This window comes from Gossypium arboreum, chromosome 9 (genome assembly GCF_025698485.1).
Source record: "Gossypium arboreum isolate Shixiya-1 chromosome 9, ASM2569848v2, whole genome shotgun sequence".
Taxonomy (NCBI): Eukaryota; Viridiplantae; Streptophyta; class Magnoliopsida; order Malvales; family Malvaceae; genus Gossypium; species Gossypium arboreum.
Window position 1 is genome coordinate 65,091,263 of NC_069078.1, and position 26,140 is coordinate 65,117,402.

Genomic DNA, 26,140 nt, shown 5'->3' on the forward strand with positions numbered 1-26,140 from the left:
CGACATCGAGGAGTCTCGATCAAGAATTCACCATGATCGGGATCCACTCTATCCCCTGTGATTCACTCCACCACGCATATACAACACGAGAGGGTATACTCAAGGGAACCCACCGGATTGGAACATCGACCTATGCCACCTGCTCCACCCACTAATTTGGGGCAAGGAATATTCGCGTCAAACCTGGGGCTAGTCCCGCTAATCCACTAGTCCCGGATCTGGATGACCAAACAGAGGTAGTCAAGTTGAAATCGGATAACCATGACGCAAAATATAGGGGTCTAGAGGAAAGACTCAAAGCGATAGAAGGCATCAAGTCTTCTCCGCACTAGGTGCCAAAGAACTCGGTTTGGTACCGATCCGATTTTGCCCCAAGTTCAAAGTGCGATTTTGAGAAGTATGATGGGACAAGATATCCAAAGGCGCATCTGGTCATGTTTTGCGAAAAATGATGGTTATGTGAATGAGGATAAACTACTCATACATTGCTTTCAAGATAGTCTAACAGGATCAGCTCTTCGGTGGTACAATCAACTTAGTAGAGAAAAGATTCGATCTTGGAAGGACTTGGCGTCGAGATTTTGCAGCAGATACAAGCATGTATCGGATATGGTGCCAGACCGTATGACCTTGCAGATGATGGAGAAGAAACCAGTAGAATCCTTTAGACAGTACGCGCAAAGATGGAGAGATATCTTGGCCCAAGTGGAGCCTCCACTGACTAAGACTGAGATAACGGTCCTTTTCATCAATACTCGAAAGCACCATTCTATGACAAGTGGTGGGAAGTGCTACGAAGGATTTTTCAGATATCGTAATATCCGGTGAACTCATAGAGAATGCCGTCAAAAGTGGTAGAATGGAAGGATCAAGGCTCAAAGAAAGCAAAGAACCAGAAGGAAGAAAGAACCGAAGCCCACATGGTGGGAACCGAGAGTCGTTACATTCCCAATTCGTATCCTAACCAACCCCGACCTCAAATTATCTACCCCCAAATTTCTATTATCCCCTCAAACCCTTACTACCAAGCACCACATCCGTCCTACCCTCAGATACGCCACCAACAACCAAAGACCGTCACCACATTCCCACAAAACACTCTACCCACTCAAAGCCAACCCGAAATGAACCAAGACCAACAAGGCCCAATCAGAGAGAGACAATTCACCCCTATTCTGTATCATATGGGGAATTGTACCCAAAACTTTTGGAGAAGCAATTAATATCACCCCATTACATGGCACCCCTTAAACCTCCATACCCGAAATGGTACGATCCAAACGCTAGTTATGCATATCACGCAGGAAACCAGGGGCACTCTACTGAGAACTGTCTTGCTTTTAAAAGAAGAGTTCAAGGACTCATTGACGCGGGTATCCTACGATTCGATAGTGCCAGTAACGCCACGGGGAACCCGTTTCCTAACCATACCGAAGGGAATGTGAACACAGTGGGGAAAGAGGATGAATGGAAAAATAGAAGATGGGTTTCTGAAGTACGAACACCTCTGCAGAGAATCTGAGAGATACTAAGTGAGAAAGGGTTGCTCTGTCGTTTTAACGGAGTATCCAAAGGAAAAGATGCAAAAGGTCACAGTTTTTGCGAGCTCCATGGTATTGGGGAGCATAACATTCAGTCCTGCGAGGAATTCAGAAGTTTACTGCAAAGTATGATGGACAATAAGGAGATTGAGATTTTTTGTAAAGCCAAAGAGGCCGATAGTGGAGAAATATGTGCCTCTGACAATCAATCATCAGGTTTCCCATATAGCGCCGACCGACCGTTAATAATCTATTATGACGCAAAGAAAGAACCGGTGAAACCAAAAATGATAATTGAAGTACCATCTCCTTTCCCTTATAAGGACAATACAACAGTACCGTGGAAGTACGATGTCAACATCGTTACACCTGAAGGAGGAAAGCTTGAAGCCACAACTGAAGACATTGGGGAAGTAGGTCATTTTACCCGCAGTGGACGGTGCTATTCTAAAGAAGTTGAACCGGTAAAGAAAAGTAGCGACTTGAAGCAAAAAGGGAAAGCAGTGATGCACGAAGTCGAAGTCGAGCAAGAAATTCCACCCGTGCAAGAAACTAAAAAGCTTGTGAATGAGGAAGAAGCTCAAGAATTCTTGAAATTTATTAAGCACAGCGAGTATAGTGTGGTGGAACAATTGAGCAAGCAGCCAGCACGAATCTCAGTTCTATCTCTACTGTTAAATTCAGAGCCACACCGGAATGCTTTATTGAAGGTGTTAAATCAAGCTTATGTGGCCAACAACATATCTGTCGAGAAGCTTGATAGGTGGGTAAACAATCTGAATGCGGACAATTTCATCTCTTTTAGTGACGATGAGATACCGCCAAATGGTAGAGGCTTGGTGAAAGCGCTGCATATCACGACTCGTTGTAAGGGATACATAATACCAAACGTACTCATCGATAATGGGTCAGCGTTAAATGTTATGCCATTGGCCACGCTTTCTAGAATACCGATGGATTTTTCCTACTTAAGGCCCTGTCATTCCACGGTAAGGGCATTCGACGGGACGAGGCGCGAAGTCATAGAAAAGATCGAAATCCCTTTGGAAGTGGGCCCTTACATTTATGATGTCGAGTTCCAAGTCATGGACATTACACCTTCTTATAATTGCCTTCTGGGAAGACCTTGGATCCATTCTGCTGGAGCAGTCCCATCATCCCTCCATCAAAAGGTGAAATTTATCATGGATGGCTGTTTGGTCACAGTCGAGGGCGAAGAAGACATTGTCGTATCTATCTCTGCTGATGCGCCATACCTGGAAGTAAGCAAGGACGCAGTGGAATGTTCCTTTCGATCCTTTGAATTCGTCAATGCCACTTTCGTCGCTGAGGGAAACAGAATTCCAATGCCAAAACTGTCGAGAAATACCAGAATGGGTGTCAAGTTGACTGTAGGAAGGGGAGCTCGTGCGAGAAGAGGTTTAGGGAGACATCTGCAAGGAATAGTTAGGGCTTTAAAGCCAGTGCACCACAAGGCCCGATACGGTTTGGGGTTCCAGCCTGACATGCGTCAAAGAAGAAGACAGTGGAAGAAGGATCAAGAGAGAAGAATTGCAAGAACTTTGGGCCGAGAACCAGAAGGGGAACCAATAGAGTACTCTCCTTTGTCAAAAACATTTACATCTGCGGGAATGATGTACCCTTGGACAAGATGATCCACGAAACATACTGGGGTTAATTGAAAGGGGTTTTCAGAATGTCAGTATAAACGTCATTGACAAAGGGGCTGGTGTAAGTAAAGGTGTCTCGAGGATACGCCCTTGTCCCTTGGGTTTCAAGTTGAACAATTGGACTGCCGAGAAACTTCTTGTAGTTTATAAGTCTTCAGAGTAATGCTCAAACGTTAACATTCTGTTATGTCTTTAGATATAATAGAATTCTTTTGTAAGAGCCTGCATTCGCTCTTTATCATTCAAATGAATATCAATGAAGATGCATTTCGTCATAATCTTTCACATTATCACTAATTTCATAATCATTTTCTCATTTCATAGCCAATCTTTACATTTGCCTCATCTCATGCCATAACATTTCATTTGTTGGTTTCAATACTTGGATGCCCCTCTATAGTTCCTTTTTTCATTCAACTTTCAGGTGCTCAGATGTCAACAGCATGAACAAACCCGTTACAAGTCCTGAAATCGATTTTGAGAAGGCTGTTTGTTTAGGAGAATTCGAAGCCGAAGAAAATGCTGAAGACTATGTCTCGTCTCCTGATTTGCTAAGAATGGTAGAAAAAGAGGATAAACAGATTTTGCCTCATCAAGAATCCGTTGAAACAATAAATCTGGGAACTGAAGAAAGGAAACAAGAAGTGAAGATTGGGACTTCTATTTCAGAGAGTACCAGGCATAGTTTGATCACTTTACTCCGCGAATACAAAGATGTTTTCGCATGGTCATACCAGGACATGCCAGGGCTAGATGAAGATTTAGTGGTCCATAAGCTCCCATTAAAGCCAGAATGCAAGCCCATACAGCAAAAATTAAGACGGATGAGACCCGAAATGCTGCTAAAAATAAAAGAAGAAGTCAAGAAACAATTTGATGCTGGCTTCCTACAAGCCTCCAAATATCCAGAATGGGTGGCTAACATAGTCCCGGTACCAAAGAAAGATGGCAAAGTACGAATGTGCGTGGATTACCGTGACCTGAATCGAGCAAGCCCAAAAGATAATTTTCCCTTGCCACATATTGACACGTTGGTGGACAACACAGCAAAACATTCATTGTTTTCTTTTATGGACGGATTCTCGGGGTATAATCAGATCAAGATGGCCCCTGAGGATATGGAGAAAACTACCTTCATAACAATGTGGGGAACGTTCTGTTACAAGGTGATGCCATTCGGGTTAAAGAATGCTGGGGCAACATATCAGAGGGCTATGGTGACGTTATTCCATGACATGATGTATAAAGAAATAGAGGTCTACGTCGACGACATGATTGCTAAATCCTGAGGGGAAGAAGAGCATGTAATGCACCTCAAGAAGTTGTTCGAAAGGCTGAGAAAGTTTCAGCTAAAGCTTAATCCAGCCAAATGCACATTTGGGGCTACCTCGGAAAGTTGCTAGGCTTCATTGTCGATGAAAGAGGTATCGAAGTTGATCCAGATAAAATAAAAGCCATCCAAGAGTTACCACCTCCGCGCACGCAAAAGGAAGTTGAGGATTTTTAGGGAGATTAAACTACATCGCCCGATTTATCGCTCAACTTACCAACCAATGTGACCCAATCTTTCGGCTTCTTCGAAAACATAACCCGGGAGAATAGAACGAGGAATGCCAGGTGGCCTTTGATAAGATAAAACGATATTTGTCCAATCCTCCAGTGCTAGTACCACCAACTCCTAGAAGACCACTGATTTTGTATTTAACTGTGTTCGAAAATTCAATGGGTTGCGTACTGGGGCAACACGACAAGTCAGGAAAGAAGGAAAAGGCGATCTACTACCTCAGCAAAAAGTTCACTGAATATGAGGTAAAGTATTCGTCCATTGAAAAATTTTGTTGCGCTCTGGTTTGGGTAGCTCGGAGACTCAGACAATACATGTTGTACCATACGACATGGTTGATTTCAAAGCTGGACCCAATAAAATACATGATGGAGTCGCCGGTACTATCAGGAAGAATGGCACGATGGCAGATCCTCCTTTCCGAATATGACATTGCCTATGTAAGTCAGAAGTCGATAAAAGGAGCGCAATAGTGACTTCTTAGCAACTCGAACGACAAAAGAATATGAGCCTTTAAGATTCGATTTTCCGAGACGAAGACTTAATGTGCATCACGAAATAAATTCGAGTCATCAAAGAGAAGTCATGGAAGATGTGCTTTGATGGTGCGTCAAATGCTTTAGGGCATAGAATTGGCGCAATCTGGTATCACCAGATCGGAATCATTATCCGTTCACTACAAGACCGAACTTCTACGCACCAATAATATCGCAGAATATGAGGCAGTATCATGGGGCTTCGTGCACTATCAAACGAAACATCGAAATCTTGGAGGTGTACGGGGACTCAACCCTAGTGATTTACCAAATCCGTGGAGAGTGGGAAGTGAGGACTCAAAATTGATTAAGTACTGATGATTTAGTGGTTGGATTGATTAAGGAATTCAAAGAAATAACTTTTCATTACTTCCACGAGAAGAGAACCAATGGTGATGCCCCGCCACTTTGGCTTCAATGTTCAAAGCAAGTAGAGAAGCGAAATAATGCCCTCAAAATGAGCATATCGAGGTCCCCTGCACACTGTTGTAACATTGAGAAAGAAGTAGACAGACGGCCATGGTTCCATGATATCTTAGAATATATCAAGAATCAAAGGTATCCCGAACAAGCGAATGAGAACGATAAAAGAACAATTAGAAGAATGGCGTGGATTTGTTCTTGATGGGGATATCCTGTATAAAAGAGGAAAGGATCAGACGCTTTTGAGATGTGTGGATGATGTTGAAGCCAGAAAAATACTTGAAGAGGTCCATGAGGGAATTTGCGGAACGCATGCCAATGGTTTCAATATGGCCAGAAAGATCATGAGACTCGGTTATTATTGGCTGACAATGGAAAGTGACTGCATCAATTTTGCCAGAAAATGCCACAAATGTCAAATCTCTGGCGATAAAATTCATGTAGCCCTTCACCCTTCATGTCATGACTTCTCCGTGGCCTTTTTCTATGTGGGGCATGGATGTTATAGGGCCAATTTCTCCAAAAGCATCAAATAGACATCGATTCATTTTTGTGGTTATCGATTACTTTACAAAATGGATAGAAGCCGCTTCGTTTGCCAATGTGACGAGGACTACAGTTTGTAAGTTTTTGAAAAAGGAAATCATTTGCCGATATGGTTTGCCTGAAAGAATCATTTCAGATAACGCCACGAATCTGAACAATAAGATGATGAAAGAAGTATGCGAGCAGTTCCAAATAAAGCATCATAACTCCTCGCCCTATCGCCCAAAGATGAACGGGGCTGTTGAAGCAGCCAACAAAAATATCAAGAGGATCATTGGGAAAATGACTGAGACATATAAAGATTGGCACGAGAAGCTACCGTTTGCTTTGTATGCATATCGTACAGCTGTGCGAACATCTACGGGAGCAACTCCTTTCTCTCTGGTCTATGGAATGGAAGCTGTGCTACCTATTGAGGTTGAAATCCCCTCGCTGAGAGTCTTAATGGAATCAAAGTTAGAAGAAGCAGAATGGGTTCGAGCTCGATACGATCAGCTGAACCTCATCGAAGAAAAACGTCTAAGGGCAATTTGTCACGGGCAGATGTACCAGAAGAGAATGATCGCGGCTCATGATAAGAAGGTACGGCCAAGAGAATTCCACGAAGGAGAACTCGTGTTGAGAAATATTCTCCCAATACAAAGAGACCTGCGAGGGAAATGGACACCGAATTGGGAAGGACCATACGTCGTAAAGAAGGCATTCTCGGGTGGAGCTTTGATTCTCACTGAAATGGATGGGAAAGAGTTACCGAATCCAGTGAACTCAGATGCTGTGAAGAAATATTATGCCTAAAAAAATCAAGATGAAAACCCGAAAAAGGGCATCTTAAAAAAAAAAATCAAGGTGAAAACCGAAAAGGCGTCTTGATTAACACAAAAGATTAGGATGAAAACCCGAGAGGCGCCCTAATGAAGTAAACTCGCCCAAGAGCGTGGCATTTGAACAATGGGTCAAACAATGAGACTACTGATTTGAAGCACTTCAAAGCTCGAAATTTTCACGCAAGAAGCCATACTCGAAAGATTCTTGATTGAGGAACGTGGAAGAGTTCATGTGTTGAATATCTAGAGCATTTGTTGAATACGATCCTTTCTTTCTTTTGACATTTTTACTCTCGTTGGTTAACTTGTTTTGTTTGCCACATTTGAAGTCAATGAATATGAGATATTATTTTGTTCCTACTTGACCTTTTTCATGCATCTCATTATGTGTTTATTTACATGATAAATAGTGAAATGACATACTCTAAACAAAAGAAATGTTAAACATTACGGATGAAAATTTGATAAGCACAAGAGTCTCAAAGTAAGAACAAAGTTCAATCGGGGCGAAGAGTGATATCGAGAAACGTCGATCACTTGAAGGCGGAATACGAGGCTGAAGAGGAAGTCGAGAATCAAAGCAATGAACGCAGATCCTCAACAATCGAGGTGAAAAGGACATCTGACAGATATGCTTAAGGAGCTTTGCATAATCACGTAGGCATAAAGGCATTTAAGACAAACATGTGCATATCATGATGACATCATGCATGGCATATCTGAGTAATCCAAGAAAGCAAGAGGACGTGATGATAGCTGCATGAATCAAAGGAAAAGACACCGAGTTCTACCAAGTGATGTAAAATCAACTCACATTGCGAGAGGTGAGTTGAGCCTCAAGACACGTTGAGGTAATTTCAATTTATGTTTCAAAATCAACTCATATTGCGAGAGGTGAGTTGAGCCTCAAGACACGTTGAGGTAATTTCAATTTATGTTTCAAAATCAACTCATATTGCGAGAGGTGAGTTAAGCCTCAAGACACGTTGAGATAATTTCAATTTATGTTTCAAAATCAACTCATATTGCGAGAGGTGAGTTGAGCCTCAAAACACGTTGAGGTAATTTCAATTTTCAATTTATGTTTCAAAATCAACTCATATGGCGAGAGGTGAGTTGAGCATCAAGACACGTTGAGGTAATTTCAATTTATGTTTCAAAATCAACTCATATTGCGAGAGGTGAGTTAAGCCTCAAGACACGTTGAGGTAATTTCAATTTATGTTTCAAAATCAACTCATATTGCGAGAGGTGAGTTGAGCCTCAAAACACGTTGAGGTAATTTCAATTTTCAATTTATGTTTCAAAATCAACTCATATGGCGAGAGGTGAGTTGAGCCTCAAGACACGTTGAGGTAATTTCAATTTATGTTTCAAAAATCAACTCATAGGTGAGTTGAGCCTCGAGAACCTGTTGAGGTATTTTCAGTCTCTACTTTCCAATTCTGTTTTCAAAAATCAACTCACATTGCGAGAGGTGAGTTGAGCACTGATAATTTCTGTCTTTCAAAAAGCAACTCATATTGCGAGAGGTGAGTTGAGCCTGTTAATTTCTGTCTTTCAAAAAGCAACTCATATTGCGAGAGGTGAGTTGTACCTTTTTGTTTTTCAAAAATCAACTCATATTGCGAGAAATGAGTTGAGCCTTAGGTCATATGTCGAGGTATTTTCAAAATCTCTTTTTCAAATTAAGTTTCAAAAGACTAGCTCATGTTGTGAGAGATGAGTTGAGCTTTGGCTCACGTCTTTGAGTTATTTTCAATTTCTTTTTAATGTTTGCTTTTAAAGAGTCAATTCCTATTGCGAGAAATGAGTTGAGCTCAAGATCACATGCTGAATAAAGAATAAAGATTAGAGTGATGGAAGACACGATTTGGCCTCCTCAAGAGAAGACCCAAACCTTATTTCATGAAGCAATAGAAGAGCAGATTGAAGTTGTAGATCTTATCTTCCAAGTGGCGGTGAAGCGGATCGAAGCCACAAATTTCATATCCTCGAAGTTACTTTGGAATAGATTAAAGCTACGAGGCACATATCGAAGGTGCGATGGATTGAATCAAAGCTACAGGATGCAATGGACTAGAAGGAGACTACCGAGCAAGAAGAAGCGTTGAGGAGGTCAAGATTCGGCAAGGACGGGCAAAATTGGCCTTTCTTTGTATCTTTGCTCTATTCCGTTACATGACAATAAGCAAAGAGGGCATTGTTGTAGGCCAATTTTGGCCCGTTTACAAAATACCCAGCCCATTAAACCATTTAACCCATCCTCAAATCCAAAACCTAAAATTAACCTAGCCCAACATCCAAGCCCAATTCCAAAACCCTAGACTCCCACTTGCCTCTTCCCACTCTCCCATCTTCATGCCACCAGCACCATTCCCACTCTCCCATGCTTGTGCGCCACCAAGACCACTCCCACTCTCCCATCTTGTCTGCCTTGACACCATCACACCCCATTGTCCATGCCCATGCCCGCAAACAAGCAAAAGCAGAAGCAAGAATAGAGAATAATAATAAAGTATGTAAAAATTAGGCTATATAAAGCCACCCAAACAACAAAAAAGGGAAAAGGGATAAAAAGTTTGTATCAAGAACACAAAAAAGGAAAGCTCGGAAGGTGAACTTCAATTTTTCTCTGTTATCTCAATCTTCTGTTTATCTTTGCTTTGTTTTATTTTTTCTTTAACTTACTTTAAAACGAAAAAGAATCAAGGAAGAAAAGAGTATTACGGATCTACCCGTGGCGCTCCCCTTCCGTTCGCACGGTGAATCGCCGGTGATGATGGGTGTTGAAACCTTAAGCGAAGAAAGGAGGAAGAGATAAAATAGGGAAGCAAAAAAAATATCCGACAAAAAATTCCAGCACCAAAAAAATTTTCGAAAAAATTTCCAGCAAAAAAACCAAAAAAAATAATAGAACGACCCAAAACAAATTCAAATTAGAGATTGAAGAAACAAAAAATCTAAGGTGATTTTTTTATATTTTATTTTAATCCGATTTTAAATTTTTAACCTATATATATTAAAACATAAAATATAAATAAAATAAAATAAAAACAAAAAAAAGATTTTTTTTTACCTTTAAACATCAGTACGGTGGTGGTGCGCCGGCAAGGCGAAGCCTCCGTGACCGGTCGCCCGACCCATTTCCTTCCCTCTCCTTCTCTCTCCTTCTCTCTTCCCTCTCTCTTTTTTTTTTCTTTCCTCCTCCAAATGATTTTTTTGGGTTATTTTTGGCCTTATATAGCCCTCCAAAACGACGTCGTTTTGGGGGTTGTCATTTAACCCCAAAATAACGTCGTTTTGACTTGGACCGGTTCGACCCGACCCGACCCGCCTAGGATCCGCGTGTTTTTTAAAGGAAGGGCAAATTGCGCTTTTAGCCCTTCCGCTTTTATTACTTACAATTAAGTCATTTTGGTTTTTAATTTGGCCCCGGAATTTGTCGCGATTTTCAATTTAGTCCACAATGATGTGCTGCATTTTATGGGAAGGAATATTTGCTGTTTTGGTCCCCTGATGTTTCCGCGTGTGTTTAATATAGTCCTTTCCTTTTATTTTTATTTCAATTTTGCCCCAAATATTTTGTTTTTAGCTCAACTTAATCCTTTTTAGTTATTTTACTATTTAAATCAATTATTTTAGTATTATTATTATATTTTATTCACTTATGTAGTGTGTTAATATTTTTTATCATTTCTAATATGTATATATATATATATTATGTGTATTATATATATATATTATGTATATATGCCATTAGTTATATATTTCTTATGTATATATTCTTAAATACTATTATATACATATATATATATGTATATTTTAAATTCCATATTGTGTATATATTATTATTACAAATTATTACTATTGCTAGTATTATTATAACTATTATTATATTAGTGTATATTTTATATACATATGTATATATATATATATATATATATATATATATATATTTGCACATATCATTATTTTATATTATTGTTGTAAATTTTTTATGTATATTTTTTATGTACGTTTCCCAATATTTTCTTTTATTGTAGATATTATTATTATTATTATTACATACTTTTATTATATATATATACATATATATGTATTTTTATGTACATATTATTATTTTATATTATTATTACCAAATATATCATTTTTCCTATTTTATTATTAGTACATGACTTGTTTCTATTTTGTAAATATCATTATTATTGTTATTTTAATATTCTAGTATTCCATGTTAATATTTTTCATTAATGATATCATTTTTTTTTTGCGTTCTTTATCTATTTTAATTTCTCACTTTAGGAATATTTTTCTCATGTTTTAATTAATTTAAAAATAAGGCAATGTACCGATTTAATATTAAGCTATCGATTTCATCGCTATGTTGGGTGAAATTAAATCGGCTTGTGAAACAGGACACCCTTTCTAAAAAAAATCGAAAACTAAAATTCCTATTTTTCAATCGGATCACGATTAAATATTATATTGAACTCGTATTTTTGAAAATCAAGTCAATACATGTTTATGAGATACCAATTTTGGGCGTCGTGAGGGTGCTAATACCTTCCTCACGTGTAACTGACTCCCGAACCCTAATTTTTCTCTGAACTTTCACGTAGACCTAAATTTAGCCTTCTTTTTGTTTTAAAATAATTTTATTAGGTGTCCGATCACACCTATAAAAAGGATCGGTGGCGACTCCCTTTGTTAATAAAATTAGAAATTAATTTTTAAATATTTAATAAATCACCATAATTAGTGACCAAGTGTAAAATTTTTTTTTTTCGTCGCAACAATATATAATCGATTTCTTTCGTGATATTTTTTTTGGGTTAGAGAATCATTCGTAAGAGCGTTTGGTTTTGATTTTGTTGGAAGGTTGATTGAGGAAAATAAAGATAAAAATAAAAATTTCCCTTTACATTGATTTTATGCTTCTTCATCAACCTTCTCAACAGTCCCACAACTCTCAATTTTTCTTCTTAATTTTTTTTCCCTAAAACGTTCCTACGTATATTTCTTGTCCTGTTATTATTTTTGGAGCTTAAAAATCTGATCATCATCATCATCGTCGAACCACCTCATGGCCACCACTGCAAACAAGACCATCAATGCTAAAATAGTCAGTTTCCTCTAAACCCTCCTTAAAAATTGTTATTGTCATTATCAGTAGAATTTTGTGCTTTGGGACTCGTTTAAATGCGGAGTTACGATCTGGTTCTTTGTAAATTATGCGTCATTGCATGTTTTTTATGTGAAATTTTTATATAGATTTGCATGTTCTTGCATTTTTATTTTTAAAAATCTTTGTAGGTTTTGCTTTGATTCTCGTCCCCCCCCCCCTTTTATCTTATTGCTGAATTAATTTGTTAAGTTTCAAAAAAAAAAATTATGCTCATTTTATGGTGATGAGGCGTGTTTATTGTTTTATTATAATGAATGATCATTAACTAATAAATAAGTGTTCTGATTGAAAATTACTAAAATTAAAATCAAGTAAAATTTATTTTCAGATCTTTAAAATAAAATCAAACTGGTTGAGCGGATTTCCGTGGAAGGTCGATAAACCCCTCAATAGGTCCGATATGAGGCTCGGGGTGTCTATGTTCGGCTGTCTTCCGACTTCACCAAAAGCTGCGAGGAGTCCGTGGAGTGGGAGCACCAATACCAAACCTGTTGAGGGGATTCGTCCGCCGAAACTAAATATAAAACATATAAACAAATTTAAATATATAAGCACCATTGTTTTCCCCCTTTTAAGTTCTATGTTAGAGAAGTTTTAGGAAAAGAATGAACGCAATATTTTCTGTTTTCATAGCATGCATTATAGTTGTCAACTATGTTACTCGGAGTCTGGTATGGATGTTGCCATATGGGTAATTGGGTATGTGTTCAATACGAGTAGTTTTCAACCAATTTCTGTATATATGGAGAGTCCTTGAAGGGTTATTTTCTCAAATCATGTTTGAGAATGTGTTCGTATCAAGCATGAGTATCTAAAAAAAACAGAGTTAACATAAATTGTTGAAAATGTGTTGTGTTCCTCAGGTTCTACTTGGGGATGTTGGAACTGGAAAATCTAGTCTTGTGTTGCGCTTCGTTAGGGGCCAATTTGTCGAGTTTCAGGTTGGTGATGTTAAGTATTTTTGTTAGTAATTTTTATATGTGCGTACATACGAATGTATGTGACTGTACATACGTATATACATTTAGAGGCCAACTAGTTAGTAATATATATAGCTTGACATTTATCTTATGATGTAGGAATCAACTATTGGTGCTGCATTTTTCTCCCAGACGTTGGCAGTGGATGATGCAACCGTAAAGTTTGAGATTTGGGATACGGCCGGTCAAGAGCGGTACCATAGCTTGGCACCAATGTATTACAGAGGAGCTGCGGCTGCAATTATTGTTTACGATATAACAAATCTCGTAAGTTCATTATGAGTGTTGGATATGAATATGTTTGAATATTTTTGGTAAGGTTTTCCATTTCCCAGACTTGTGTATCGGACATGAGTGTCAGATTAGGTCATTTCAACAGAAGCAAAAGTTCAAAATGTGAAACTGGGAAATAAAGCATTAAAGCTTTGGGATTCCCTAAACATTCCTGCAACTTTCTTGCCATCCTGCTCGGGTTTTTGTGTGAGTGTTAGATACGAGTATACATATTTTTAGGAGTATACCTTTGTACCTAGGTATGTATGTCGAATATGAATATTTTAAAAAATACGAAAAAACGGCACCACATTAAAAGCTCACATTCATTCATAAAGATTTAAAATTCGAGAGTTAAATTTTGTTTTAGTTTGAAGTTTATAATAATATGTTAAATTTTGTTTTAGTTTGAAGTTTATAACAATATGTTCTTATTTTGTAGGCATCATTTGAGAGAGCTAAAAGATGGATTGAAGAACTTCAAGCACAAGGTAGACCACCCTTCTTTTTTTTTTTTTTACGGTTTTCAAATTCAAATGTGAGTGTCAAATGTGAATATATGTTCAACATGAGTACCTTTTATTTTATTGTATTTTATTTTTAAATTCATGTATTTGAAGGACTGTGTTCTCATATCCATGTTTAGGAATGTGTCTAATACGAGTGCTTAGCACAGGTTCTTTAAAAAAGATGAAGAATCGAAGCAATATAAATTATTGGTGAAAACACATTTCCCATACCTATCAATTTTGAAATTGAGCAAATTGGTCCCTCTAAAAATTTTGGGCTATTTAATCCCTATTAATTTTAAAAGTGGGCAAATAAGGACAATTAGTTATGACGTTAATTTTTTGCAAATAAGGACAATTAATTATGACGTTAATTTTTTTTCTGTCAATTGTACCTAATTTTGATTTATATAATAACAAATTTTACCTTCAATGTTTACATATCTTATGTAAATGTTGACAGATGTGTAAATTTTGCAGGTTAAATTTGTTAAATCAGAATCAAGCTGACAGAATGTGTAAATGTTGCAGGTTAAATTTGTTAAATTAAAATTAAATTGACAAAATGTGTAAATTTTGAGGGTAAAATTTGTTATCATATCAATAAAATACTTGTACAATTGATGGAAAAACATTAACGTTATGATTAATTGTCCTTTATTGCTCACTTTTAAAATTGACAGGAGTCAATTTGCTCCAATTTCTTTTTTAAAGAGGCCGATTTACTTAATATCAAAATTAAGAGGGACCAAAGAAGTTTTTTTACCTAAATTTTTAGATGTTTTATTTACTCTTTTTCTTTTCAATGTGAAGGCAATTCTGATATGGTAATGGCACTTGCTGGGAACAAAGCAGATTTACTGGATGCAAAGAATGTGGAAACCGAGGTAAGTTACCATTCTGTTACTCGGATTCGAGTGTGTGTTTAATATAAATACGTCTTTGATACGGGGTACATTCATCTTGTTCTTAGAAACGTTTTTCATGTATTTAGAGCGTCATTAGAGGAGGACCATATCTTTCGCATCCATATTGAAAATGTATCAGACATTTCAATTTTTCGACTAGATGTAGTCTAGTTTTTGACTGTTTTGACATTTCAAAACAACTCGTTATCTACATAGGATATGGAAAAGGATCATATAGTTCTGTGGTTCGTTTTGTTTCAACTCCAATGGTCGGTCCGATAGACCGACCAGCATGCGAATGTCCAATTTGACTTCTTATTCTCTTTGTTCTTTTCAGGAAGCAAGAACTTATGCTCAAGAGAACGGCCTTTTCTTCGTGGAAACTTCCGCCAAGACTTCGTACAACGTTAACAACATTTTCTACGAAATAGGTGTTTCATTTCTCATTTATGTTACTTAGAGTCGGGTGCGAGTGTCCAATACCGAAATGTTCAATAACAAAAAACGGTTTTTTCATATATTGGAAGGTTTTCGGAGGGATCATCTCTCAATATCCATGTTTGAAAATGTATCCGACACAAGGTTTTGTCATACAAGTCAGAGAATTGATTGATTTTTTTTTTCATTTTCGAACAGTGAAAAGGATACCTCGAGTGCAGCTGTCACAAAATCCGGCCGGAATGGTTCTCATGGATAGATCTGCAGAGCAAACAACAAGGGCATCTTGTTGCTCGTATTAGGCGATGATTATCTACGCTACCCAAAGTCAAGATCGAGTATCATATATGAATATGCGTTCAACAAGGGTATGTTTAATTTTTAAAACTTTTATTTTCTTCCATATATTAAAGGCTTGTACTTCATACTCCAGTTTAAATATATGTGGGACACAAGTATTTTAGAGAAAATGAAAAGTCCGGATGACATGGTAGTGCTTATATATTTTGGTTTCTCATTTATGTACCGATTCATTTCGGAATTGTACATGATGCACGATGTCTAGAGGTTTTTGGGGTTGGAGAGTGGGTTTTCCTTGCAAGTTCCATATATTCCTGACTTACATATTCAAATAAGAAATGCCATTTTTCCTGTTTTTATAGCCAGTTTTGGTTGCTCATTTATAAGTCTTATTCATTGTTAAGAGATTGTATTTATTCCATCTTAATTTATGGTAAACATACTGTACAAGTCCTTGTATTATAGCACGAAATGCATTTTGATTCTTGTAATTTTAAAATGAGAAAACGGGGTAAAAATACCATCTTACTCAAAAAAATGATTAAATTAGTGTTTGTAGTTAGATTACAAGTTAGATTACAGAGAAAAATAATGACTGTTAAAAATTTGGCATGAGATACATATAGCATGTGATATGGTACTATCTGGTTATTCTGTCATACATTTAATTTTTAATTGTATAAATAGATGAAATTTTGACAACAGATTTAATCTTGGATATAACATATAAGAATTAATTTATATATTTTTTCTGATAAAGAGAGCAATCTACAATCTGATATTAATGAAAATGCCTTGGAGGTACTTTTACCGACAAACAGATAAATGTATGTTATATGTTAGAAAAACAAGCAAAATAATATATTTTTCTTGTAACATCCATCATTTAAATGCAACAGTTGAAGGTTTTAAGTGACAATAGATAAACTCAATTAACAATTTTTTTGCATAAATATTTTAGGTTTAAATTCAATAACGTGAGCTATATTCAAATTTATTTTATATAAAATTACATATAATTATATATTTAGTTTGTAATTATAATTATAATTATTCAGACATATATTTTTGAAATTATATTTTAACTTTTTTATTTAAGCTCGAATCACATTAAGCTGATAGTTTATTTTACTTTTAAAAATATGAAGATTTTATTTAATTTTGATTATTAAACTTGAAAAAAATACATATAAAGAATAAAAATAAAAGTTCTAAAATTATAATTCAATTAATACCACATAAATAATGATTTAGGTATCCAAATTGCTAAGAAAAAAAATTGAGGATTAGGGCTCTAATTGGATTAAGAAAATATTTTATATTTTTAATCTTCAAAAATGTTTTTATTTTTAAGATTAAAAATCTTTTTCAAAGGTTAAAGTACGTAGTCAATCTATGTACTTGAGCAAAATTTGATATTTAATTAAAAATTAAATCCTATTATTCATTCCATTTAAAAATATTATTGTTAATATTTTGTCAATTTTGTCAAATTAAAATGTTAATTAAGTTATCTTTATACGTTATGGCATATTATTGATGTAAAATAAAAATATTAAATTGATAAATTTTGATGGAAAATAGTAACAAAATAAATTATTTTTATTGAACTAAGACTTTTAATCAAAAAAGAATTTAATTTTTAAAACATAAGGACTAAATCTTAAACTTTGTCAAAGTATAGACACTAACAACATATTTTGACATTTACAAAGATAAAATACAAAAACAACCTATTTTCTCATAATATAATCATAAAAATTCGGTATTCAAAATGGTTAAAGAGAGAGAGAGAGAGATTTTACTTTTATTTAAACTTGAATTAATATTAATTCATTATCAATTTTCTAGTTTTGTAAAAATATTTTTAGTCAAAATAATGATTATTTTATTTTATTTTCACATTTTCAATCATTTTTAATATTTTTCATTTTCTAAAAGAATAACACAAAAATGACCTTTATTTTTTTTCTAAAATCAAACACACTCTAAATATTTCTGAATTTTCCTATCTTGATAATGATATTATTATATTTTATTTATTTATTTGTTAATTTTATATTCATATTACTTTTCTATATTACTTTATAATAGTTTTAAACTATTTCTAATTATATAAATTTTCACAAAATAGTTTTCCATGCTATATAGTTTCATTTTTTTTTAAATTCAACTGAAAAAGGTTTTAAGTATCTAAATGAGAAAAATAGTATATTTCAGGGACTACATAAAATATTAAACCTAAATAAACATATGAAAATATGAAAAATAAATTAAAATTTTAACGGAGTTAAACCCTAACGTAGGGTTTTATCAAAAAGGCTAAAAACAGGGCTCAAAATTCCATTAAAACTCCTCTGATATTCATCAAAATCCCAATTTTTCTCCGTTGTTCTTCATTTTAACCTAAAGAATCTTGTTTGGGGATAAACCTCTTTATCAGGTAAGTAACCCCAATTAGCTTCTTTTTGCCAATATTCTGCAAAATCCCCAATTTTCTTTTGGGCAAAAAAAAAAATGATAAAACCCGCCAATATTTTCCCTTTTTCCTCTCAGAAAACCAATTTCAGCTTATCTTTTTTGCTAAATTTTGTTTAGGTTTATGCTGCGATGTTTATATGCAGAATCAGGAGAAAAGTCTCTAAGTTGTCTAAAATGATTGCTAATTTGGACAAGATTGTTGTTTTCTCTCATGTTGTCTATGATAAATCCGATGTTCAAAACCCATGTTCTGTTTCATTGAATGTTAGATCTTTTAGGAGTTCTAGGCTTCTCTGTGCGTCTGTAAAATCATCGAGTTCGGGTTTAGCGATTCAGATCTCGCGAACGGCTAAAACCGGGGCTCGAGATGTTTTATTCGAATACTTGCATTCCACTAGGGGCTTTAGTTTCATGGATGCTGAACATATAAGCAAGAACTCACCTCATTTTTTTGAAAAATTGTTGTCCAAGTTTGATCCTGAAGAAGATGTGGTGAAATCTTTGTCTAAATTCCTTAGATACAACCCTATTAACGAGTTTGAACCATTCCTCGAGAGTCTTGGGTTGAGCCCTGTGGAGATAACGTCTCTCGTTCCGCAGAGATTGATGTTTTTAACTGATGATAGTGTCATGCTCGAGAATTTTCGTGTCTTACGGGATTATGGGATTCCTCGTATTAAGATGGGAAAGATGTACAAGGAGTTTAGGGAGATTTTCGAATATGATTATGGGATATTGACTTCGAAACTTAAGGCTTACGAAAATTTGGGTCTCAGCAAACCAATAATTATAAAGCTTGTTAGTTGTTGCCCGTCTCTTTTGGTCGGTGGTGTTGATGCGGAATTTGCTGCGGTTCTCGAGTGGTTTAAAGAATTAGGAATGGAGAAGGATGAGATTGGAGGGTTTGTATCGGGTAAGGGCATATATGATTGGGGTAGAATGCTCGACACACTCGATTTTCTCGATAGAGTGGGTTATACTGATGAGCAGTTACATAATTTGCTTAAAACAAATCCAGCATTGTTGTTTCAAGGTTCGGGGAAGAAGGTTTATGTACTATTTGGCCGGTTACTCAAATTAGGTCTCAAGATGAACGAGGTATATTCCTTGTTTATGCAGAATCCGCATATCTTGTCGGTTAAGTGCACCAAAAACTTTTTTAAGGCATTGGATTTCTTGTTTGATATTGCGATGCAAACCGAAGATATTGTGCACATTGTATCTACACGCATGGAACTAATGGGTTCTTATTCATTGAAAGGACCTAAAACGGTCTGTAGAGAGTTAAACGTTAAGAGAGATGAATTATGCCAAATTATAAAGGAGGATCCGTTGAAATGGTTTGATGTGGCTTCAAAATCCAAGATTCAAAGCAGTATCCAGGTAGCTTCGAAAGATCCAAGTACATTCCTTGAGAAAACAGCTTTCTTATCAAGATTAGGCTATTTGGAAAACTCAGACGAGATGTTGAAAGCATTGAAGCAGTTCCGAGGCAGAGGGGATCAACTTCAGGAGAGATTCGATTGTTTGGTAAATGCAGGTTTGGACAGCAACGTTGTCAAGAACGTAATCAAACAGGCTCCGATGGTGCTTAACCAGTCGAAGCACTTGCTTGAGAAGAAAATCGATTGCTTAACAAACTGGTTAGGGTACCCGCTCGAATCCGTGGTGGCATTCCCTGCATATTTATGTTACGACATGGAAAGAATTAATCAAAGGTTTTCGATGTATGCTTGGCTAAGGGAGAGAGGAGCGGCCAAGTCGATGTTGTCATTGAGCACCATACTTGCGTGTTCGGATGCTCGATTTGTCAAGTATTTCGTATTAGTCCATCCTGAAGGTCCAGCCAAATGGGATAGTCTAAAGAATTCATTGAACACAGCGTAAGTTAATTTCTTCTCATTATAGGGTATATATAATATATATACACATACATATATATATATATATATATTTGGTGTTCTAATAAGAGGATTCATTGAGTTTTTGTTTTAATTCTTGATTTTAAACTTAATTTATTTAATTTTCACAATAAGTCTAATGGTTCAAATGTTGGAAATTTTATGACTTCTTCCTTTTATTGCTATATTTGATCACTTTTCAAGGTTTTCAAGTCATTTCGAGCTTGAGCATGTTAGGGTTTAAGATATTTCCGAGGGAAGTGATTCACTTACTTTGGTATAACACTTAAGTGGTTTTACATTCTTCTGTAATTTATCATACGTGTAAATTTATTAATAATTTGTACTTATCATACATGTAAATTTTTGTATTGATCTGATATTATTATAAATCTAATGGGTGAATTTTTTTATATGAAATTAGTAGTTATAAATTTTTAATTTATGCCAGACTTGGAATGCATGATTTACATAAATGGGGCATGAAATATGACCTTGGGATTGTGAAAATATTAATTGTGTAAAAAATTACAAAAAGGTGTAACACTATTAAGCTTTACACCGATGTAAATGGATCCCTTTATGATGTGTTTAACATTTTTGATGAAACTATATATGGACATAAGTAAAGGGATACGAGCGAATTAGTATCATTCAAATACTTAGCTGTTGATGTTGTTTCGGAATGGTATGATCCTCGAAGATATTTTTGGTCATGTATATTGCTTTGGTGATCTATCATAAAAAAAAAAAAGTGCTTGATGCCTTTAGATTTGTTTAAAGGTCGAGTTATCCATTCAAACTTGAAAAATTGTCCAATATTTGAGAAGATTTTAAGCAAAAAGCTAGATCCAACGTTAGCTAAATTTATATTAAATTTATAGGCGGAAAATTATATATACAATATAATGTAAATATTTAAAAATATGTTGCATATATTTAAAATTTAATAAATAAAATTACTAAATTTGATATTAAATAAAAGCCTTCAGATTCCATAAAAACTAAAAAAATAAAATAAAAGAGTAATCTAATTTCTTATCCTTGAACTTGGCAATTAAGTTTATTTCGGTACATGTTTTTAGTCTATTTTGGCATTTGATCTTGACAACTAAGTTTATTTTTTATCCAAACTTAAAAATAAAAATTTTATTTAATCGGTTCAATCTATTCAATTGTTGATTTTTGTCTCAATTTTCGATTTTTACCAATTTCAAACAGTTTTCAAGTCAATCGATTCAATTTCTTTGTTTGGTATGCTATATCGAGCAGTTCTCAATCCGTCTAATCCGAGCCTATTCTAGAATCACTAGTCACATAATAAATCTTTGTAAAATCAAAGTCTAGGGACCAAAACAGATATAGTTGTCAAATTCAAAGGTTAAAGTAATAATAAAAGTTTATAAAAATAAATAAAATTAAAAGAGCTTCAATTAATCATTTACAAATATAAATAAATTTAAATAAAATTTAGTACTTAAATACTTGTGATATTAATACCATGATCAAATTTGTGCTTGATTGGATGAAAATATAAAAAAATAAAAGGAGGAATGAAAAAGTGAAAATAAAAGAAAATTGGACTATGCTTGGTTGAAATAAAGAGAATGAGAAAAATATATTTTATTTCAAAATTATATATTTTTCCATCTTTCCAACCTTTTGTCTTTCCTACCAAGCATAGGAAAAATTATGTTTTCCATCCTTTTAGTTTTCTACCTTTCAAGTTTTCATCCTTATAATTTTCCTTTCACCCTATCAAGCAAAGCCTACCAAGAATACATTTAAAAAAACCATCTCTATAGACATTTTAATGGTTTGTTAAACAATTAAAAACATTAATTTCACAAAATATATAAAAAAAAAAAAACCCAGACTTCTTCATAATTTTTGGAGCTTATACCGACCGCCATCTTTTAAAGAAGACGACGACGACGAAGTTAAGCCGTTGCGGTTAAACTCGGCTTTGTCTTTATTAAATGCTTTCTGCACATCCTCCTTCAGCTCCCTGAAACGCGATCTCTTTAACTTTTGCTCCTCGAGGCTGCCCCGCTCGAGGTAAAACAAATCGGGAAGGTCGTCTTCCATGAACTTATCTAGCACTTCCGAGCAATGCGGGAAATAACGCCGACCCATTTCCACTGTGTAAAAACAAGCATATTGATTAAGAATCGCATGATTTAAACCGAACATGGCAATGGAAGATCCACATGTAAGGGTATTTCGATCACCTGTTTTCATAAGGGCTTCCATCCTCGCAAGAAGTCGTTTCTTCTGCATTACAGGCGTCTCGTTCAAGTCAACTTGACTTAAGTTCCCATTTGAACCTTTTGATGAGAGACCAGAAAACTCGGAGGTTCTCTCTGCATGTGCGATGTCCATGGCAAGTTTCGCTTCACTCGGGAAAAGTAACCTTGCAAATGCCACTGCAATAGACGACAATACTTAGAGCTAACCTTCTAAGAATATGGACTCGTAATGAATCAAATGCATTCTTGATCTGTAACCCGATGATTTCAAACGAGCAAAAACTATATCTTAAACCAAATTATCAAGGAGCATGCACAATAGAAGAGATAAAGAGCCTCGGGAGATCCCGACGTAGACTAATACCTCGGTTCTCTAGGTATAGAAGTCGCATGTGCATATCATCAGCCATTGTATGGGAAGTAACTGAAACATCTCCGGCCATAGGATTTCTCCTCATTTCTCTCTCCAAAACATCGATGCATATCCGATCTTTATTTGTTTCCTTCCCTTGCTCCGTTTTCGCATGATAATCCTTCGGCCTCGTCAATCTCTGGCAGATGTTAAAAGCACTTCGTCCATCCAACGTCAACTCCGAAGCAGATGCCCCTTTTGCTAAAAGTGACATTATCACCGACGGTTCTTTACGCATTGCAGCTATGTGAAGAACTGTATAACCACGAGAGTTTCGCCGATTGACATCAGCCAGACGTAGGGCAAGAATCTCAGAAACAACCTTGGGATCACAATACGCTGCAGCGTAATGGAGGGCAGTGGCATCATCCAAAGTTACATCGGACTCGGTTAAAAGCAGTTTAACAAGCTCAACATCGTCGGAGTCTAAAGCTTTTTGTATTCTCCGAATTTGTTTCTCTCTCAAAGGAACAACCACTGCCTCACTGTCTTCAGCTTCAGTAGGAGGCTTGCAGCGAAGTAACCGAATGCTCTCCGCAACTTCATAAGGAAGCTCTTTCTCGATGGAGATGCTATCAAGATCCGACCTTGTCACTCTTTCAACACATTGAGAAACAAGCTGACTGCATTGACAATGGAAAGCAACCACAAGGATCGGAATCATGTCTTCTACTAGAGCCTTATCCACGAAATTAAGAAGCCGTCGCTGCAAATATATACACAGATAGAAAATCAATATACATTCATTTGGCCTAATCAAGCTAAAAGTTTGCCAAAATTCATCCATGATTCTCCATTTCAGTTACTATATGAACTTAATAGCTTCCTATTAGGTCAAACATCCTCACAATGTGCACTTAGAAAGGGTTAATTGCAGCAACAGTCTCTAAACTACAACTCAAATTCTAAATTGGTCTCTAAACTCCAAAACTTTCTAATCAAGTCTCAAAGAGTCAGTATTATACCAATCAGGTCCTTCCATCAGCCTAACCATTGGTTTACACCTTAATTGCCGGTTTGGATTTGAGGAGTATTTTGAACTACATGAAGCAAATTGTAAACACGCATGCGTAGCTTGGATAAAAAAGATGATGACTACAGTTTTAAAAAGTTTTTTTTTCTTCTAAAACATTGAATCTAAGTTGTTCATTCATGTGCTTTAAATATACTCCATAACATATTTAAACTAACATCTAACACCCAAGTTTGTGACGAGGCTTACGGAAGTAGCTAGTGGACACGATATTGATACTTCAAGGACTCAATTAAAACATAGCCTGAGTTGTATTTTAAGACATCTAGTGCAACTAACATAAAAGTGCTAAATTTCAATACTTTAAAACATGATAAGTCATCATTTATAGTAAATGGGCTAAATTAGAGGGACTAATTAGCTTTCCAACCTATAGTATAAGGACTCCTCAAGTAATTTAACCCTTTCTATTAAGAACCCACAGGCAATAATCTGTTAAAGCATTCAACATATCAAAAAATTTCACGCATCTAAACATATATTTACTGCAATTTATACACAAATTTGCTAAAAAAATGAACTAGAAAAACCCCCTTTACTGACCTGAAAAAGTGAAACCATCTCAGGTATTTGAAATATAGAAGAAGCATACATCAATTCCACAGCAAAATCGATGGCGGGTCGACAAGCATCATGTGCACAGTGTGTATCAACACAAGTGGAAACCTCCATGGGAGACGCTTTAAGCTTCCCAGTATATAAATAACTCAAGAAAACTTGAAAAGCTTCAAGCCCAATCTTACCATAAGGCAAGAACTCATTCATGTTATAACTGGGTTTCCCTTCTTTTTCAACACACCCATTATTATTATTCTTTTTGTCAAAAAGCTCCTTAAAGAACTTACTTCGAACAGCTAATATGCATCTATGAACACCTACCGAAACACCTTCAACCACTACGTCGGCGTCGCTAAACGGAGGTGAATTGTCGGAAACGAGGTGTTCTAAGCTGGAACTAAGCTTGGTCAAGCTTATAACCTCGAGGGTAGCAGCAGCAGCACTGGTTTCATGAGTGATTGAACCATTTGAGAGATGAGATGATGAACTGAAGCTTAAAGATGATGATGGTTCAGATAAATTAGCCATTTAAAGATAAAAACAAAAGTAAATAAAATAAATTACTATTGATCTTTATATGGAAATTTGAAGAACCCAGATTGGATTTTTTGTTGGTATTACTATTTTGTAAAGAATCACATGATTGAAAATGATTATACTACGGGATTAAAAGATGAACTTGCTTGAATTTCCAGGACCTTTTGATCAACATAATAAGGAAAAAGAAAGGAAAAATATTTTTTTTTTATAAAAAAGACAAGGATTTTAAAGAAAGATTACGAATCAGATCCTGGAAAAAAAAAAGAAAACCAAGAAATTATTTAGAGAAATTACTTTATAAATTGCAAGAAAAAGAGGAACTTGGCAAAGATCAAAGATAGAATTTGATTTTTTTTTTTTAATTTTGGTTGCTTTTTTTTTTTTTGTGATAAATGTTAAGAGAACATGGAGAGAGAAGACTTGAGGGGAAAAGGAAGGGAGTCAATGGAAGAGGAAAAGAACAAATAAGGTTTTGGTTAAATTTTTCTATTAGTCCCTGTGGATTTAGTTTATGTATTTTTTGTGATCAAATAGTATCCGTAATTTTTTCTTCAGAACCTTACATAGAAAATATATTATTAAATAAATAATGTCAACTTTCTATTTTTATATATTTATTACAAAAAATTAATTATAAATTTAACTACAAACATTTTTGTTAGAATTAAAATTTTAAATTTTGAAAAGTATGAACTAATTTTAAGAGTATCAACCAAATCAATAATTTTACGATAAAATTAATAGAAAATTTTAGCTAAACTGATTTAACGCTACATATTTGAGTCACGATTGAAATTGTAAAATTTAAAAATATATTATTAAAAGTAATTAAATTAAAGTACACATAATACAAAGATTAATAACGAATTTGACCCAAAGATTATTGGGTCAAATAGTTTCAAATAATGATCTAATTTTAAAATAGCCTTTGAATTTCAAAATATTCTAATTAAGTCCTCAAAGTACTTGTATTGTATCAGTCAGACTTTTTTGTCAACCTTAGCCATTAGCTTAAGCGTTAAATGCTAACTCAAATACAACAAATATATTTAAAAGATATGAATCAAATTATAAATATATTTGTACCTACTGCATAAAAAATTTTGATCTACTATTTCTTTTTTAAAAAGTAGTCCTCCTAAATGTTATTATACTATTTTTTTTTTGATATGTTAGATTTAAGTTGTTCATGCAATAAGTAAACACATGTTCACAATTTAATCCACGTGTTCAAAATATTCATGTACATTCTAAATCGACGTTTAA

General features: G+C 35.1%; 3 protein-coding genes across 3 annotated transcripts; 2 read left to right on the top strand and 1 right to left on the bottom strand.

Moving 5' to 3' along the window:
* Positions 1-11,911: 11,911 nt before the first annotated feature.
* Positions 11,912-15,876, top strand: LOC108456906 (ras-related protein RABF2b-like). The gene is made up of 7 exons (XM_017755641.2): positions 11,912-12,229; positions 13,156-13,233; positions 13,372-13,539; positions 13,988-14,036; positions 14,868-14,941; positions 15,300-15,393; positions 15,599-15,876. Exons 1-7 carry the CDS (start codon positions 12,191-12,193, stop codon positions 15,700-15,702), a joined length of 606 nt encoding a protein of 201 aa, XP_017611130.1. The 5' UTR covers positions 11,912-12,190; the 3' UTR covers positions 15,703-15,876.
* A 2,113-nt stretch (positions 15,877-17,989) lies between these two features.
* Positions 17,990-20,502, top strand: LOC108456903 (transcription termination factor MTEF18, mitochondrial-like). Its single transcript, XM_017755639.2, has 2 exons — positions 17,990-20,064; positions 20,287-20,502. Exons 1-2 carry the CDS (start codon positions 18,311-18,313, stop codon positions 20,324-20,326), a joined length of 1,794 nt encoding a protein of 597 aa, XP_017611128.2. The 5' UTR covers positions 17,990-18,310; the 3' UTR covers positions 20,327-20,502.
* A 1,363-nt stretch (positions 20,503-21,865) lies between these two features.
* Positions 21,866-25,307, bottom strand: LOC108456904 (BTB/POZ domain and ankyrin repeat-containing protein NPR1-like). Its single transcript, XM_017755640.2, has 4 exons — positions 24,320-25,307; positions 22,696-23,449; positions 22,314-22,508; positions 21,866-22,223 (listed from the first exon to the last, which is right to left on the bottom strand). Exons 1-4 carry the CDS (start codon positions 24,860-24,862, stop codon positions 21,964-21,966), a joined length of 1,752 nt encoding a protein of 583 aa, XP_017611129.1. The 5' UTR covers positions 24,863-25,307; the 3' UTR covers positions 21,866-21,963.
* Between the last annotated feature and the right edge of the window lie 833 nt (positions 25,308-26,140).

Excerpts from the sequence above, each read along its gene's own strand:
- LOC108456904 (XM_017755640.2), bottom strand. The coding sequence starts at position 24,862 with ATGGCTAATTTATCTGAACCATCATCATCTTTAAGCTTCAGTTCATCA. Across the intron at positions 23,450-24,319 it reads AGATGGTTTCACTTTTTCAG|CGACGGCTTCTTAATTTCGT; the intron begins GTCAGTAAAGGG and ends ATATATTTGCAG. Across the intron at positions 22,509-22,695 it reads TCTATACCTAGAGAACCGAG|TGGCATTTGCAAGGTTACTT; the intron begins GTATTAGTCTAC and ends CGTCTATTGCAG.
- LOC108456906 (XM_017755641.2), top strand. The coding sequence starts at position 12,191 with ATGGCCACCACTGCAAACAAGACCATCAATGCTAAAATA. Across the intron at positions 14,037-14,867 it reads TGAAGAACTTCAAGCACAAG|GCAATTCTGATATGGTAATG; the intron begins GTAGACCACCCT and ends TTCAATGTGAAG. Across the intron at positions 15,394-15,598 it reads CAACATTTTCTACGAAATAG|TGAAAAGGATACCTCGAGTG; the intron begins GTGTTTCATTTC and ends ATTTTCGAACAG.
- LOC108456903 (XM_017755639.2), top strand. The coding sequence starts at position 18,311 with ATGTTTATATGCAGAATCAGGAGAAAAGTCTCTAAGTTGTCTAAAATG. Across the intron at positions 20,065-20,286 it reads AAGAATTCATTGAACACAGC|GTTTTCAAGTCATTTCGAGC; the intron begins GTAAGTTAATTT and ends TCACTTTTCAAG.